Consider the following 17,180-nt stretch of genomic DNA (forward strand, 5'->3'; position numbering starts at 1 on the left):
AGGCAGAGGGAAAGAACTCAAGCAGACTCCCCACTGAGCAGAGCCAGATCTATATGGGGAGTGTGGGGCTTGATCTCATGACCCTGAGAATCGTCTGAACTGAAATCAAGACTTAGAGGCCTGGGACCCCTGGGTGGCTCAGCAGTTGAGCTTCTGCCTTTGGCTCAGGGCTTGATCCTGGTCTGGGGATCAAGTCCCACACCGGACTTCCTGAAAGGAGCCTGCCTCTCCTTCTGCCTGTGTCTCTGCCTCTCTGTCTCTCATGAATAAATAAATAAAATCTTAAAAAAAAAAAAGACTTAGACGCTTAATGGACTGAGCCACTGAGGTGCACCCCATGTATATTTTTTTAATACAATATTTTTTTGGAGTTTGACACAGTGGGAACATACTGTACTAAAGTTAAATTCAATTGAATTTCTTTCCTACTTCCCAAACTACTTTGATATCCTGTGATCTTAAAACGTATCCTGACAGCACATTATCAGTTACTAATAAAATACAGTTCTCCGTGGAGGTGGCAGTACACCTGGGAGACTCCGCACTCAGGATGGTGAAGGGTCTTTTCCCTCCTAGAGACATACATGTGGTGTGCCAGAGCTTTCCTGTGTTAGCTCCAAGTAAAGGGCTCTGGCCTTTTGTAATTCTGTCTTCTTGAAACACTCCATAACCAGAACTGCAAAGAACACTGTACAGACATGATGTCACATTAAGGCGAAAAGTTTCCAGATTTTAGTTATGTTTGTGTTTGAACATAAACATTAAAATGTAAAGATAAAACTAGGGTTTGTGGTATTACTGTTGTGATAGTGATGTGTGGCTGTGCCTGAGATCTGTGTACAGTAGTTGAAACATACAGCTTATATGTGAGCTTTTATTTAATGAAAAATATCCAGTATAATAATAGTTTTAAAGAGAAATGAAATAGAAATGTTACCTTTATATAGATAGAGATATGTATTAGTTTTAAAATATCCACAAATACAGTTTTTTCTCCCATGAATATATGTACATTTGAAAAACGTAACAAAAGGTGAAGAGAGGATATTCTGTGATAGCCACTAAATAAACATTGATGGAGGGCAGCCCCAGTGGCGCAGTGGTTTAGCGCCGCCTGCAGCCCAGGGCATGATCTTGGAGACCCTGGATCAAGTCCCACGTCAGGCTCTCTGTATGGTGCCTGCTTCTCCCTCTGCCTCTCTCTGTCTCTATGAATAAATAAACAAAATATTTAAAGAAAAAAAACATTGATGGGTTAATTTATAATTTCTTTGTGATAATATTTTATACTTTTTCAGGAATTCTGTGGTGTTAAGTTACAGACTAAAAGATATAATTTTAGTTTGCTGTATGAAAAAATTAGAACATATAGTAGTTTAATGCAAATTTTAAGTTCTTTTATTTATATTAAAGTTAAATAGCTTAAAAATGAATTGATTAAAGGCATTCTTTACACTTATGATTTCATTCTTAAAAATATCCTTGTATTTTTTGAAATTTTTTCCATTTTGTTATGGTAAAATACATGTAACATAAAATTGACCATCCTAGACATCTTTAAGTGTATAGTGCAGTGGCAGTAAATATGTTCAAAAATTTGTGCAGGAATCACCACCCACCTCCATACTGTTTTCATCTCATAAAACTGAAACTGTCCCCATTAAACACACACTCCCCATTTCTGCTCCCTGCACCCCTTGGCATGCACCATTCTCCTTTCTGTCTCTTAGATTTTTTTTTGGCTAAGTACCTCGTATAACTAGAATCCTACAGTTGTTGTCTTACTGTCACTGGCTTGTTTTCCTCAGCACCGTGTCCCCAAGGACCATCTGTGTTGTAGCAGGTGCCACAAGTCCCTTCTTTTAAGACTCAGTAAAGCTCCGTTAGATGGATAGACCACATTTGCCCATCCATTCATCCATCCATGGACATTGGGTTACTTCCATGTTGTAGCTGTTGTGAAGAATTCTGCTATGAACATGGATGTACAAGTATCTCCTCGAGACCCTCCTTTCCATCTTGAGGGTCCCCACCCAGAAGTGGAATTTCTGGATCCGATGGTAATTCCATTTTCAATGTTTTGAGGACCTGCCATACCGTTTTTTCACAGTAGCTGCACGTTTTATGTTCCTACCGACAGTAGGTAGAAACAGGGTCCCTTTTCTCCACAGCCTGTTTTCCGTTTTCCTGACCATCGCCATCATCCTGAGTGTGCAGTGGGACCTCACTGTGGTTTTGATGAGCGGTTCCCCAGTGATAAGTGATACTGAGCATTCTTTGATATCTTTTTTTTTTTTTTTTTTTGGTCATTTGTGTGTCTTTGGAGACACGTCGATTCAAGTCTTTTCCCCATTTTGGTGCTGGCGGTGAGTTTCAGGAGTTCTCTTTCTGTTCTGGGTGTTAATCCCTTGTCAGATATATGATTTGCAGTTATTGTCTCCTCTTCTGTGGTTGTCTTTTCACTCTGGATAATGTCTTTTGATGTACACGATTTTACAATTTCATGAAGTTCAGTTGGTCTGTTCTTTCTCTTGTTGCTTCTGCCTTTGGTGTCACATCCAAGACGTCATTGCCAAGTCCAGTGTCATGAAGCATTTGTCCTATGTTTTCTTCTACGAGTTTTGTTGTAAGTCTTATATTTAGGTCTTTGATTCATTTTGAGTTATTTTTACATGTGGTATTAGGAAAGGGTAACTTTATTTTACGTGTGGATATCCAGTTTTCCCAGCATAATTTGTTGAAAGACTCTTTTCCCCTGGTGTACGGTCTTGGAACCCCCTCCTCAGAAACTATTTTATAAGGATACTTGGGTGGCTCAGTGTTTGAGGGCATCTGCCTTTGGCTCAGGGTGTGTTCTTGGAGTTCTGGGATTGAGTCCCTCATTGGGCCCCCTGCATGAAGCCTGCTTCTCCCTCTGCCTATGTCTGTGCCTCTTTCTTTCTGTGTCTCTCATGAATAAATAAATAAAATATTTAAAAAATAACCTATTTGTATATGCAAGTATTTGTTTCTGGGCTTTTTATTTTATCCCATTGGTCTGTATGTTTGTCCTTATGCCAGCATCACACCATTCTGCGTACTGTAGCTTTGTACTGAGTTGTTTTTTTTTTTTTAAGATTGTATTTATTTATTCATGAGAGACAGAGAGAGAAAGAGGCAGAGACACAGCCAGAGGGAGAAGCAGGTTCCATGCAGGGAGCCTGACATGGGACTTGATCCCAGGTCTTCAGCATCACGCCCTGGGCTGAAGGTGGTGCTAAACCACTGAGCTACCCGGGCTGCCCTGTACTAAGTTTTTAAATCAAGAAATAGGATTCCTCCAGTTTTGTTCTTTTTTTTTTTCTCCCCTCCAAGATTGTTTTGGATTGTTTGGAGTCCCTTGGGATTCCATATGAATTTTAGGAGGGTTTTTCTATTTCTGCAGAAAATTTCATTGGGCTTTTGATAAAGGATTACATTGAATCTGTAGATCACTTTCGGGTAGTCTTGAAATTTGAACAGTATTAAGTCTTCCAATCCATGAACATGGAATGTGTTTCCATTTATGTCTTCTTTACTTTCTTTTAGCAGTTTGTAGTTTTTATTGTACAAGTCTTTAAAGTTAATTCCTAAATATTTTATTATTTTTGAAGCTAGGTGGAATTGTTCTTATAATTTCCTTTTCAGATTGTTCACTGATAGTGTATAGAAATGCAACTGATTTTTTAAAGGTTTATTTATTTACTTTGGGGGGTTGCAGAGAGAGAGGGAGAGAGTTTTAAGCAGACTCCACACTGAGCTTGAGCCTGACTTGGAGCTTCATTCCACAACACTGAGATCATGACCTAAGCCAAAACCAAGAGTTGAGCACTTAACTGACTATGCCACCAGGTGTTCCTGAAATGCAACTGGTTTTTGTGTGTTGACTGTTTTGTCCTGCTACTTTGCTGAATTCATTTGTTAGGTCAGATAGTTTTCTTGTGGAATCTTTAGTGTTTTCTACAAGATCATATCTGCAAACCAGTAATTTTACTTATTCCTTCCCAATAACATAGCTTTTTTTTTTCCTTTTCTTTTTCCTTTCATAATTACTCTAGCTAGAACTTCCAGTACTGTGTTTTAAGTCTAATAGATGTAGTGAAAGTGGACATCCTGACAAAAAAGGCTTCAGTCTTTCACCATCTGATATGATGTTCATTGTGGGCTTTTCATGTATGGCTTTTATTGTGGTGATGTAGTTCCCTTCTCTTCCTAGTTTGTTGAATGCTTTTTTTTTTTTTTCTTTCTTAATTACAAAAGGATACTGAGTTTGTTTTTTCTGTTTCAGTTGAGATGATCCTGTGAATATTTTTGTTCATTCTGTTAACATAATGCATTACATTAATTGGCTTACATGTTGAACCAACCTTGCATTCTGCTTGGTCATATGTATAATCGTTTTCATAGTTTGCTAAATTCTGTTTGCTAGTATTACAAGATTTTTTGCATCAGTGATCATAAAGGATTTTGATATATAATTTATTTTTCTTTTCATGTCTGTGTCTGGCTTTAGTATCAGACTTGTGCTGGGTTTATAGAATTTAATTTTTTAATTAAAAAATTAATTTAATTTTTTTGAATAGTTTAAGAAGAATTGATGTTAGTCTTTCTTTAAATTTTTGTAGATTTCATCCAGTGAAGTCATTGGATCCAGGGCTCTTCTCTGTCAAATTGGTTATTATTCAGTCTTTTAACTCAATATAGTTTTATTCAAATTTTCTGTTCTTCATGATTAGTCTTAGTAGGTTTTATGTTTCTAGAAATTCATCCATTTCATTCCATTTCTTGATGCACAGGTGCTCATGTATTCTCTTAAAATCTTATTTCTGTAGCATTGTGGTAATTTTCCCACCTTGGTTTCTGATTTTAGTAATTTGAATATTTTTTTTCATAGTCCACCTTGCTAAAGATTTGCCAATTTTCTTGGTGTTTTCAGAGGGCCAACTTTTGCATTCATTCACTTTTACAATTCTTTTATGTTCTTTATTTCATTTGTCTTTGCTCTAAACTTTATTTTTTCCTTCTTTGAATTAACTTTGGGTTAGTTTATTCCTCTTTTTGTTGTTCCATAATTGTAAAGTTAGGTAATCGAGTTGAGATCCTTCCTCTTTTTTAACATAAGCATTTGTTTCTATAAATTTCCCCCTTAGCACTGCTTATGTTGCACCTCATAAGTTTTCATAAATTGTGCTTTCATTATCATTTGTTCTAAGCATACCTTTATTTCCTTTGTGATTTCTTCATAATCCATTGCTTATTTAAAAGTGTTGTTTAATTTCCAATTTTGTGGATTTTCTGTTACTGATTTCTAACTTTATCTCATTGTGGTTGGAGTAGATACTTTGTATGATGATCTGTTGGGATCTGTCCTAGAAAATGCTTCATGTACCCTTGAGAAGAATATGTATGTTGTTTTTGGGTGGAGTGTTCTGTATATTAGATCTGGTTGGTTTATTTTGCTAAGTTTTCTCTTCTATCTGGTTGCTGTAGCTATAATTGTGAGTGGAGTATTAAGGTCTCCAAGTATTACTTATTGAGCTATTTCTTCCTTAGATTTTGTCAGTTTTTGTTTCAAATATTTTTATAGATTTTCATTAGATTCACAGTTGTTTATAATAATATCTTCCTGCCTTATTGAACACTTAATTTATAATGTTATATAACCTTCTTTGGCTTAACATTTAATTTGCCTGATATTATAGCCAGACCCGCTCACTTTTGCTTACTATTTTCATGGAATATCTCATCCCGTACTTTCACTTGCAGCCTCTTTGTGTCTTTGGATATAAAGTGAGTCTCAGCATATAGACAGTATATAGTTGCATCATGTTTTTATCCATTATGCCAATTTCTGTCTTGACTGTTGACTGTTGAGTTTAATCCATTGTTATTTGAAGTAATTACCGAAAAGGAGGGACTTACTTCTGTCATTGTTCAATTTTTCCGTGTGCCTTATGGGTTTTTTTGTTGTTGTTCCTCATTTCTTACATTACTGTCTTCTCTTGTGTTTAGTTGGTTTTTATAGTGAAATGTTAAAATTTCTTACTTCCTTTTGTGTATGTATATTTTATAGTTGTTATCTTTGTGGTTACCATGTGGATCACGCTTAACATTCTAAAGATGTAACACTTAATTTGAATTTATACCAACTTAAGTTCAATAACATACAAATGCTCTGCTCCTTTATAGCTCTGTCCCCACCCCTTTTGTTTGCTGATGTCACACAATTACATCTTTATACGTTCTGTGCTTAAAAATGTAAACGAATAATTCTTTTAAATACACCAGCCTCTTCAGTAATGTAGAAAACAAGGCTTGGAGTTACAAACCAAAGTTATAACAACACTAGCTTTTATGTATTGGTGTTTTAAATCATGTAGAGAACAAAAAGTACAGTTACAAACCATTGTTACGATAATATTTGATTTTCTAATTGCCTGTATGCTTATTGTTATGGAGATCTTTATTTCCCTATGTAATTTCAAGTTACTATATCCTCTTTCACCTGCAAGATGCCCATGAACAGTTCTCACAGGAAGGGTCTAGTGGTCACATACTCTCTTAGCTTTTGTTTGTCTGAGAATGTCTTGATTTTACCCTGATTTTTGAAGGACAGTTTTGCTAGATTTAGGATTCTTGTCTGACATGGGGTTTCTTTTGTTTGTTTTTGAGCACTTTGAATATATCAGCACACTGCCTTATGGCCTCCAGTATTTCTAGTGAAAAACCTGCACATAGTCTTATTGGGGATTCCTTGTTTGTGATGATTTGCTTCCTCCTTATTGCTTTCAAGATTCCTTTTGTCTTTTTTTCTTTTTACGATTTATTCATTTGTATTAGAAACAGAGCATGCGGTGGGGAGGAGTGGAGGGAGAAGGAGAAACTCTTAAGCAGACTCTGCACCAAGTGTGGAGTCTGACTCAGGGCTTAGTCTCATGACTCAGATCATGACCCAAGCCAAAACCAAGAGTCAGATGCTTAATTGACTGAGCTATCTGGGTGCCCCTGCCTTTGTCTTTTAAAACTTGTATTATAATGTATCTCTATATGGGTCTCTTTGAGCTCATCTTACCTGGATTTGGCTCAGCTTCTTCAGTGTTTACGTGCATGTCTTTCATCATATTTGGGGTATTTTCATTACTCCTTCACATATTCTATCTGCCCTTTTCACTCTGTCCTCCCCCCCATTCTGGGACTCCCACAGTGCATTTCTTGATTTGTACCATGGTGTCCTGCACTCCCTCAGACCCTTTTAATTTTCCTCCATCTGTTTTCATTCTGTTTCCCAGACTTGGCCATTTTCATTGTTCTGTTTTTCAGGTTTGCTGATTCTTCTGTATGGTCAGATCTGCCTTGGTCAGATCTTCTCTTTAGGGAAACTTTCATTTCAGTCATCATATGTTTCAGCTTTGAACAACTTCTGGTTTCTGTTTAACTTTTCTGTCTCTGTATTCATATTTATGTTTTGTTCATATATTGCTTTCTTGGCTTTCTCCACATCTTCATTTCATTCAATATCCTTAATACTTCTCATTTAGAGTCTTTGTGTAGTGTATCTGACATTAGGTCTTCTTCAAGGGTAGTTTCTCTTGATTTATAATTTTCCTTTAAACGGGCCACAGTTTTTTGAATGTTTTTTAATGCCCCCTTTTTTTTTTTTTTGAACACTGGTGGTGGTTTTTTTTTTTTTTTTTTTTTAATGTGTTAACTCTAGAAGTCAATTCTCCGCCTTCCTCAGGGTTTCAGTTATTATATTTATTTGCTTATTTTTTATTATTGTAGACTGTCTCCATGCTGGGTACATTTAATATCTTTTCAGGTCTCTTCTAAGCTTTTTGGGGGTATGCATGGTAATTTTTTCCATATATGTAGTTGTTTTAGAATGTTCTAGTGGGGACCCCTGGGTGGCGCAGCGGTTTAGCGCCTGCCTTTGGCCCAGGGCGCGATCCTGGAGACCCGGGATCGAATCCCACGTTGGGCTCCCGGTGCATGGAGCCTGCTTCTCCCTCTGCCTATGTTTCTGCCTCTCTCTCTCTCTCTCTCTCTCTCTCTCTCTCTCTGTCTCTGTGTGTGACTATCATAAATAAGTAAAAATTAAAAAAAAAAAGAATGTTCTAGTGTTTAATGTCTAGCTCCCAAAAGGGGCATCGGGGGTCACGTGTCCTCTAGTGCCCTTGCAGTCACGCGAGCTGGAGCCAGAGGGGTGACAGCAGTGGCAGCAGCCTCTGTATTTGCACCTGTGTGGTCAGAGCAGAGACTCTGCTCTTGGAAGGACAGGGTCCTTTCTGCCAACCTGGCATCAGCAGGCAGCTCCTAAAACACGTGCACAGCTGCCTGCTGCAGGGCTGGGTAGCTGCCCCTATGCTCCAAGCTAGAATAGACCAGAATTGACTCCTTCTCCTGGGCAGTTGAAAGCCTTCAGCAGACTCCACTGTCCCAAAATAGTCCCGTCAGCCAGGTTCTGCCCCTGCATTGGTTGCTGGGGTTGGGGAAGAGTCCTGGCGCTCCCTGCACTGCCTTTGTCCCAAAATCCTCTGTCTAAATTCCCTTGTTTTCCACCTTTATTCTGCAATGCTATTTCACTGCTCACTAATGGAGTCCATCTTGTTTTTATCCCTGTAGATGTCTGTAGTAAAAAAACAAACAAACAAACAAACAAAAAAAACAAAAACTTGCTAACTTGCCATTTTTCCTCTTTTTTTTTCTCTGAATAGGAAGACTGTGACCCTCCCATTCATGAGAGTCTCAGCATAGAAAATACACTGTGGGCAAGCACCATTGTTGCATCAGGTATGAGACAAGTTCCCTTGTTAGCATCAGCTCACACATAGACGTACTGCTTTGTGTTATGGAGGGACTCTGTGATGTCCCCACACAGGAGACCTTATTGATCATACACTATAGTTGGTGGGTGTGGGGCAGGCCCTGAGGGTTTGCGTCCTAGGCAAGCTCTGGCTATGGCCTCTGTGCTGCCTACCACACTACACTCCAAGGGGCAAGGCCAGCACAGCCATGGTGGTGCACCCTTCATGGAGCAGAGCAGGGGCATTTTGCTGGTTTTGACACTTTTCTTGGCAAACTTGTCTGTGTTCCTTACTGAGAGGTGGTGTAGCAGAACTGGGGAAGCCAGTGGTGGTATTTGAGGGATCTTTCCACTCATCACTCACCCAGTAGAATTTGTAAGACGTCTCTGGGTGGGTTGTGTGTCCGGGAGAAAAGTATTAAATGAGGCCATGGGCCTTGAGAGGTATTTCATGTTGGGCCTTAGGGGCCCAGGGTAAGCCTCTTAATTTTCTTCTGAGTGAAATTGGAGGATGTTGGAGTATTCTGGTGGCTGAACAGGGAGATCAGCTAAATTTACATCTTGGAAAGTCAATTTTATTGGGAGTTATTGAAATCTAAATGATTATCAGCTTTTCAGAAAGTAGCTGACTTGCTGATGATAACCAGGAGTCACTTCTAGCAGCAGGGAGCATGAAGGTTGTTGGTGGGGGAGGAAGGCCAGGGAGCATTCAGGATAGGGCTGTTTGTCTCTCAGTTTGTGGCCCAACACTGGCAGCCCTCCTGCCTTGGAGCTCAGGTGCCCTTCCAGGGCTTTTGTAAGAATCTGTCTGCAGATCAGACACTGCTGATGCAACGTTGAGCAGAGTCCTTATGGGTCCTGTCCTAGGGAGCTCACAGGCAGGGATGACTGTAATAAGGAGAGGCAGGTACTTTAAGCTATAGGTGCCCCATAAACAAGCCCATATCCTTACCTGGTCATAGTTGGAGGAAGGCCTCCCTGTAAGCTCCTTTGAGGAATAAGCAGTGCAACAGGTAAGGGATGAAAAGGTGAAGGCTGTTCTGTGAGGGCCTGGGGCAACAGAAGAGGATGGTGCCAGGGCCTGGTGCCTGGCACACGGAGATGGGAAGGCTAGACACTCTCGGAGTAGTTCTGTGTGCGTGTGCACTGTTGGGGCCTGTGTGTACAGGAGCGTGTAACCCAGACTCCTGTAGGAGAGTAATGTTCACCTTTTAGGGAATAGGGAATGAGAGGGGACTTGGTTCTATACTGATGTTTTATATGTTTAATAAAAAGCTCGATGGTGGGGATCCCTGGGTGGCTTAGCGGTTTGGCGCCTGCCTTTGGCCCGGGGCGTGATCCTGGAGACCCGGGATCGAGTCCTACATCGGGCTCCCTGCATGGAGCCTGCTTCTTCCTCTGCCTATGATTCTGCCTCTTTCTCTCTCTGTGTGTCTCTAATGAATAAATAAATTTAAAAATCATTAAAAAAAATAAAAAATAAAAAGGTCGATGGCAAATAGGACAATTTTAATGGAAACTATGTGAGGTATCTCATGATTTTGTACTGATGGATTTTTTTAAATTTCTCAAACTAAAGAGAAAGAGAAGTAAGGACAGCACACCAAGGAGAGACCTCAGGGGGAGCAGGCCATATCTCTGGCTGTGTAGACGTCAGGAAGGGAAGAGTTGCAGTGTCCATAGGGTCACCATGGAGGGGGCATTGCGGCCAGGAAGAGTCTCAGAATCTTGTGCTCATGCTTCCTTCACATATCTGTTCTGTGCCGCCATGCTGACGGCCGAGGATGGCCCGAGGCTCACCATAGCTCAGTGTGGTGCTCACGTTGTTGCAGCCTCACTGTGCGGGCCAAGGCCTGTGCTTAGAGATGCCCACGTTGTTGCACAGTCACACAGCCAGGCTGTCGCGGGATCAGGATTCAAAGCCAGGTAGCCGTCCTTGACAGCTGTCACCCTTTAGCCTTTACTGTTGAGTAGTTTCTAGGAAAATATTTACCACATACCACACACAAGCTGATGTTGGTCCCAGATGTTACGTTTCCCATGTCTAGAGTTGTATTCTGTTTGGTTTCCATCATAGTGAAGATGCTCTTTTTACAAAATACGTTTTATTTGATCTTTTGTTCCCTGTGTATTAGAATATTGCTACTGTTCCTCAGTGCTATGGATCTGTGGCCTTTCTCCTCAGAGACGGAGGAGAGGCCTTCTCTGAGGCCCTCTGATAAATCCGGTACACACTTTCCCTCTCCTGCCCTGCACTCTCTGGATGACCTTGGCATGTGGTAGCTCCTGGTTGCATATGAGGGCAGAGCAGACACAAAAGTAATGTCAGATATGCTTGCCCACATTGATGACTGTTTCTGATCCCATGATGTGTAGAATTCAGTTCCTCCAGGCATTTGATCTTCCAAGTATCTATACTGCTTCAAAAAACCAATTGTTCAAAAAGAATCAAGACACCTCTAATTTTAATTTGTGTTTGGACATTTTAAAATATAAACTCTTTTCATTAATTTCACATACTTTAACACATAATTACCTTTAAAAGCCTTAATAATGTGAGCAAATACTAGACTCTATATATTATCAAACTTGCTGTATCCTGAGGAATGTTTGAAAGACATTGGGTTTCCAGGAGTAATATAAGAGCTGATATCTTCTTTATACTTGATTACAATTTGAGAAAGAAGGACCAGAATTTTTTAAAGTCTTATTTTTTAAACATTACATGTCAGCTTGATTCAGGTTGCCTCTTAGGTGAAGTGGGCCTTCCTCCCTTGTCATAGGATTCTGAGTGCATGGGAATATGGTGGCTCTAGTTAACACCACAGGGGATCCAAGGACCAGGGGTCACCAAAGAGGGACAGCTACTTGTGGTGCTATCCGTCTTCTCCCCCTGATGGTTCAGTGAACATCGTTTCTCCAGAGCAGAGTCAGTGTCCCAGGGAACTGCCATGTTGCAAGTGATAGGTGGATAAGAGACCGTTCTGATCTTAAACTGCCAAGAGCCTAGAAACAGAGTGTGCCTCTAGACAGGACTGCCAGGTGTGCGTGCAGATGGGGGTCCAGGGGTGACCTCTCTAGAGTGGAGCTGCTGGGCATACATGCGCATGAGGGTCCAGAGGTCACCCTTCTAGAGAGGGACTGCTGGGCATGTGTGCAGACGTGGGTCCCGGGCTGATACTGTTTGTGATGAATGCAGAAAATGGGAGTAAATACTTGGAAACTTTTATAGCAGATGATGAAATAATATAATGGAAAAAAATTGGACATGTATGTTCTTTTTGGTTTTTGTGTTGTTTCATTTCTGTTGGTAATTTTTGGCATGATATTTTATAATACTTGTCCTTATGACATATGAGAAATTTTAAAATGAAACCTGTCCGTTCAGTGTACATGGTTTTGAGGCTCCTGTGGCAGAGAGGTCGGTAGATTAGGATTGGGATAGTAGGAGAAGCTGTCCCAGTAGAATCCCCTTGAGGGACCCGACCCAGAGAGCTTTGGAATAGGTGCACTAAACAGTGTGGTGACCAAGCATGGCAGTGGCAGTGGAAATCGCAGAGAACACACCAGCACGTGGTACATAAATCACAACAAGGCTGGGAGTTGTTGCTTCTTGAACCTTGGGTCTCTGGGTCTGGCAGTCTCTGCAGCTGGGAAGTGGGTGGAGCAGCTCCACCACCCCTTCCTGGTGGTCTGTCGCTTTCCTCTGGCACGTGGGGTTGGTGGAGCCCAGACCTGGTGCAGGTCACAATGTCGCTCTTTGTCCCTGGCCTCAGCATCTCTGGGTAAGTTTCCTGAGGTGAATCCGTAGTCTTTGTTAGGGTAGTGGCTGGTACTGGGCTCCCACCAGCCTTTGCTGCGTTACATCTGTTCCAGGCACATGGAAACTCTCTTGTGGCTGGGCAGCCCATGCTGGGGTTTCTGCACTGTCCCCAGCAGGTTCCTAATTGACAGGAAATACTTTGACCAGCTAATAGCTTCTAGGTCTGTCTGTCTCTCTTTCTCTGACATGTTACCTTCGTCTTTTCAGATGAACGTGCTGTGTTGTGTGCCCTCTCACGTCTCATTTTCAAAATGAAGAGGAAACACCTCCCCCCTTTTCTTTTTGCCGTATATACAGGGTTTGCTCAACCTTTTAGCCTCTACTAGTCCATAAATAGGGACCCTTTTTGAAAAGAATGGAGACTACTCCAAATACTCCATACTGACTTCAGTAATTTTGGTCTTTAAAAAGCATTGACAGACTCAGAAAAAAAAATTCGTTATTCTCAGTATACTGAGTATTCCTTTTTAGTGAGAATGAAATGAGATAATATATATGAGAGCCATTACCAGACTTTGGTAGATTATACAAATAAAACTACAAGAGAGATTCTGTTAAGTACACGTTACCTACGATATATATAACATGCAAATACTGATTATATATCAAATCAGTGTATATTTGAATGCATTATATTTTGTCATTTCTCAGATCTCATTTTAGGTACTTGTAACTGTAACATCCACTTAGAGTCAACATTGCTAATAATGTGTCTGGATCTCAGGACAGTGTTTTCTAGCGTGTTCTGCTAATAGTAAAAATAATTGTGCAGTTTGTCTTGTTCTGTGTTTGTGCTTTTTTAACATTAGTGAGCTTATTTAACATTAGACACTTTTATATTTTGTTTAAGTTAAGCTTAATTGGCAAAATAGGAAGAAAATACTGATCTGGTAAGATTTAACTTATTACTTCACTGACAAAAGAATTGTTGATATGTTTGTTTAGAAAGTCCTTTATAGTTGGATCCTTATGGAATCTGTGTTTTTCTGAATACTAAGTACAAACCATTCATCGGCAAGTTCGCTTGGATGGTGTGATAGGAAGGGAGCATCTGTGTAGTTAGGCTGGCTTCTGTGCTAGAGAGGCTGCTCTGCTTTCCTCACAACTCTGCCAGCAGCACACAATTTACAAAGGAGGGAAGAAAGGAAATGGATTGTTGTGAAGGAAAGTGTAACCACTGCAGATATGACCACGGAGCAGCCTTCTAGCATCTCCCATCTTCCTGAATATTCCATGGAGGAAACCATTCGTTATCTAATGCATATTATATGCAGCTACCAGTTCATATAATCCAGGATATCGCTAGAATTACATTTATTCCATGGGTCCTAACTTACAGTGCACTGGATTTCACACATTACATTAATATGATATCAAAGAGTTTTTGTATAATTATTCTAGTGATTTCTGCAGTGGTTTTGGTCTCAGTGAGTATTTATGGCTATGACTATCTTTCTCCCCTTAATCATTTCTCATCTTCAGAATTTAAGAAAACTAGTAACATAAGTAATACATAGCTGCAGTTTAGAAACAGACTTGCATAGTTTTTAATTTGACATTACTGAGGTGAGTGCCTCTGAGCCTTGTCACCCAGGAGTTGTTCTAGGGGTATTTGAATATCCTTTTACCTTAAGTTTGATAGAATAGACATGTACACTTAGAAAATCAGACTTTCAGGAGACATGAATAAAAAAGACTAATAACATCTACATTCAACACCAAGCATTTATGTAATTGTTTTACATAATTATGTAACTGTGTCTTATTGTTTTAATCGTATCTGTGCTGAAGTGTCAGCAGAGGCTCTCACACCTGGTAGTACCTGCATCTCTTGTGCAGGGAAACCGGTACAGCTGGTGTAGTTTGGGCTTGAAGGTCTGACCACTTGAGGATGTAGCATCTCCTCATTTACCTGCATTGTCCACACACATGGACCAACGAGCAATGTCAACCTTTCTCTTGACAGTGAAAACGATTTCAGTACCTTTTCTCATAATTCTGTGTAGGTCAATTTGTATAGCTTAAGAAATCATTTCTGTTCTTAAAAGTTTATTTTGAAAGTTGAGATTAGACTTTGTTGAACTAGCCAAATTAAAAGTGCTGTTAGATAAATTTGTATAAAATTAAGTAATGAATAATATTTTCTATCAAGACAGTTGATTAGAAAGTGTTCTCTCTATGCTTACCCTCTGAGGCATTTCTGTAAGGACCACTTTCATGTTTTTGCAGGTACTGTAATAGGTGTTGTCATTTATACTGGAAAAGAGACTCGAAGTGTAATGAACACATCCAATCCAAAAAATAAGGTAGGCTAGATTAAGGAGAGCTGCTTTAATGACTTGATTTTCCCTTTCAGTGAGAAAGTTCTGAAGTTCTGAAGAGCTTGTTCATTTTAGCTTAATATATAACATAAAAACAGAGTTTGAAAAATGTGGGTGATTTCAGATGTGAATTCTCTGTATTTATGTAACAGTATGCTCATACTGAAGACCTTCCGGAAGTATCTCTTCTGGGTTAATCAAAGTTTTATATGTCTCTTAAATTTTCTTTGTCATATATACAGTTTGCCCATAATTTGATAGCTGGCTATGGTCTTTTCAATTTATTTATTTTACACTTTGTACTCTTTTGTATGTTGATGGCTCATTTTTAAAATAAAAGAATCTATATTAATATTTTATAGTATTTAATTGATAGTATGACATTATTAACCTCGTATCAATTTATTTCCATTTCATAAGCATGTTGAAAGACATTTTAGTTTTAAGGACTGCTTAATTACATTACTAAATTGATCATATTTCTGTTATATTCCTGAAATTGCTGTTTATGTAGGCAGCATGTGTGTGTAAGTTACAGCGGAGCAAAAAAAGTTAGTTTGAATCCTCAGATGCTGTTATTTGGGTAATACATTTTGTACAGTCAAGTCATAGAATGTGCTGGTGTCTACTTTATGAGAAGCACTTTCTACCTGTGCATTTTACTCACCTTTATTTGAAATATAATCTGAGGTATATCTAAGTAGAAGAAAAAAGCACTCTCATGGATTCATACCTTGCTTTGTGAGTAATTAATAGAAAAGGTCTTTTGCAGGAAATTTCTAAAAAGCGGTAAAAATGAAATAATTCTTTGAAAAGATATATTGAAGGACAAGATGTATTCCATCTTTTTCAGCTAAATACTATTTTAAAAAAAACAGTTAACCCTCCCAACATTAGGAAAGCATCCCTTACCCTTTGAATGTCTGTGCCCGTTTGCAGCGCAGCAGAGTGGCACTGATGTGTTTCCCATCTGGAGAGTATCCTTGCCCTGTCCCAGGTCATATGAGTCATCCTAGTGAGCTCGATGAAGTATTGTGTTTGTTAGGGCTCCAAATGTCTGTGTGTGACATATTTACTAAAGTGAAAGACAAATGTTGTGCTACTATTATTTTAGTATAAATTCTGATTGTGATAACAGGGAAAATTATCCCTGTTGATTTATATTACAACTTTGTGCTAATTTGAGGAAATTGAATATACTGCAAGTCATTATTTTTTCGTTAGAGTTAAATTTATTTAAAAATAAATTATTAAATTTTTGACAGAATTACCTGCATGTTTGTGTATGTTTTCTATGAAGTACAGCGATTTTTTTTTTTCTTTAGTAAGCAAAATTAGAACATTCTAACGATGCATACATGAGTCCTAGGGTAGTATTTTTTCTTAATCATTTCTAATCATTTTACTTTTAGGATGAATATTGAGAGTAAATTTAATTTTAAATATTAAGATTTAAAATCTTAAAAGTTATCCTGTCATGTAACACAACTTCTGCTTCTTCTCACCTTCCTCTTAAGGGCAGCTTTCACCTCGCATTGTCTGTGTCCACACCTGACTGTTTTGCATGTACCTTTGGTTTTGGTTCCCATGCTGTTCCCTTAGGTGTTGACACAGAGCCAGTTAGGTGACCTTTCCCAGGTGTGTGCCTGTGGTAAAGAACTCTGGCCCTGAGGCTTAGCTGCCTGGTTAGAGCTGGTGTTGCCACCAACCAGCTCTGTGACCCTGAGCGAGTGGCTTCATTCTGTGTCTCACCACTCAGTATGTGTTAGCCATTGCTACTGTCTTCCTGTAAAATGAAGCACACCTTGTGAATGAGTGCCCGGCCCTCGTCAGCCTAGAAATAGTCTGTGTGCACATAGCTGTTCGTACACTCTGTCCTGCCCCACGCTGCCCCAGCCTGGAGACCGTCTCTGTGCCCATGTCAGAAGTCTTCCCTCCATTCCTCCTCCTTCTTCCTCTTCCTCTTGCTCTCCTTTTTTAAAAAAAACTTCTAAATCCCTTGGTATTAACACAATGTATCTATAACAGGAAGGGTATCTTTGATTTTTTGCACAACTGGATTCAAAACTCTGCTCTGCCACTGGTCAGCTTCACATGTGGAGCAAACACGGCCTTTCATTGGCTGGCACCTTCCTCGGCATCTCCCTCTAGTTGGAAATCAGTGTAACTGTGATAGCGACAGCCCAGGGAGAATGCTGACATGCGGCGAGTTCTG

At 39.6% G+C, this 17,180-nt stretch overlaps 1 protein-coding gene across 4 annotated transcripts in view; it reads left to right on the forward strand.

Annotated features, from left to right (window-relative positions):
* The window catches only part of ATP9B (ATPase phospholipid transporting 9B (putative)), a 240,280-nt gene that overhangs the window by 110,882 nt on the left and 112,218 nt on the right, over positions 1-17,180 (forward strand). For 2 of the 4 annotated variants that reach the window (XM_025997772.2, XM_025997773.2), the window contains 2 exons: positions 8,733-8,808; positions 14,874-14,950. The exons of the other annotated variants lie outside the window; for them this stretch is intronic. In XM_025997772.2, the coding sequence (XP_025853557.1) occupies positions 8,733-8,808; positions 14,874-14,950 (153 nt within the window). The remainder of the gene's footprint in view (positions 1-8,732; positions 8,809-14,873; positions 14,951-17,180) is intronic. 4 annotated transcript variants of the gene reach the window in all.

The sequence above is a fragment of the Vulpes vulpes genome, chromosome 5, assembly GCF_048418805.1.
Source record: "Vulpes vulpes isolate BD-2025 chromosome 5, VulVul3, whole genome shotgun sequence".
NCBI lineage: Eukaryota > Metazoa > Chordata > Mammalia > Carnivora > Canidae > Vulpes > Vulpes vulpes.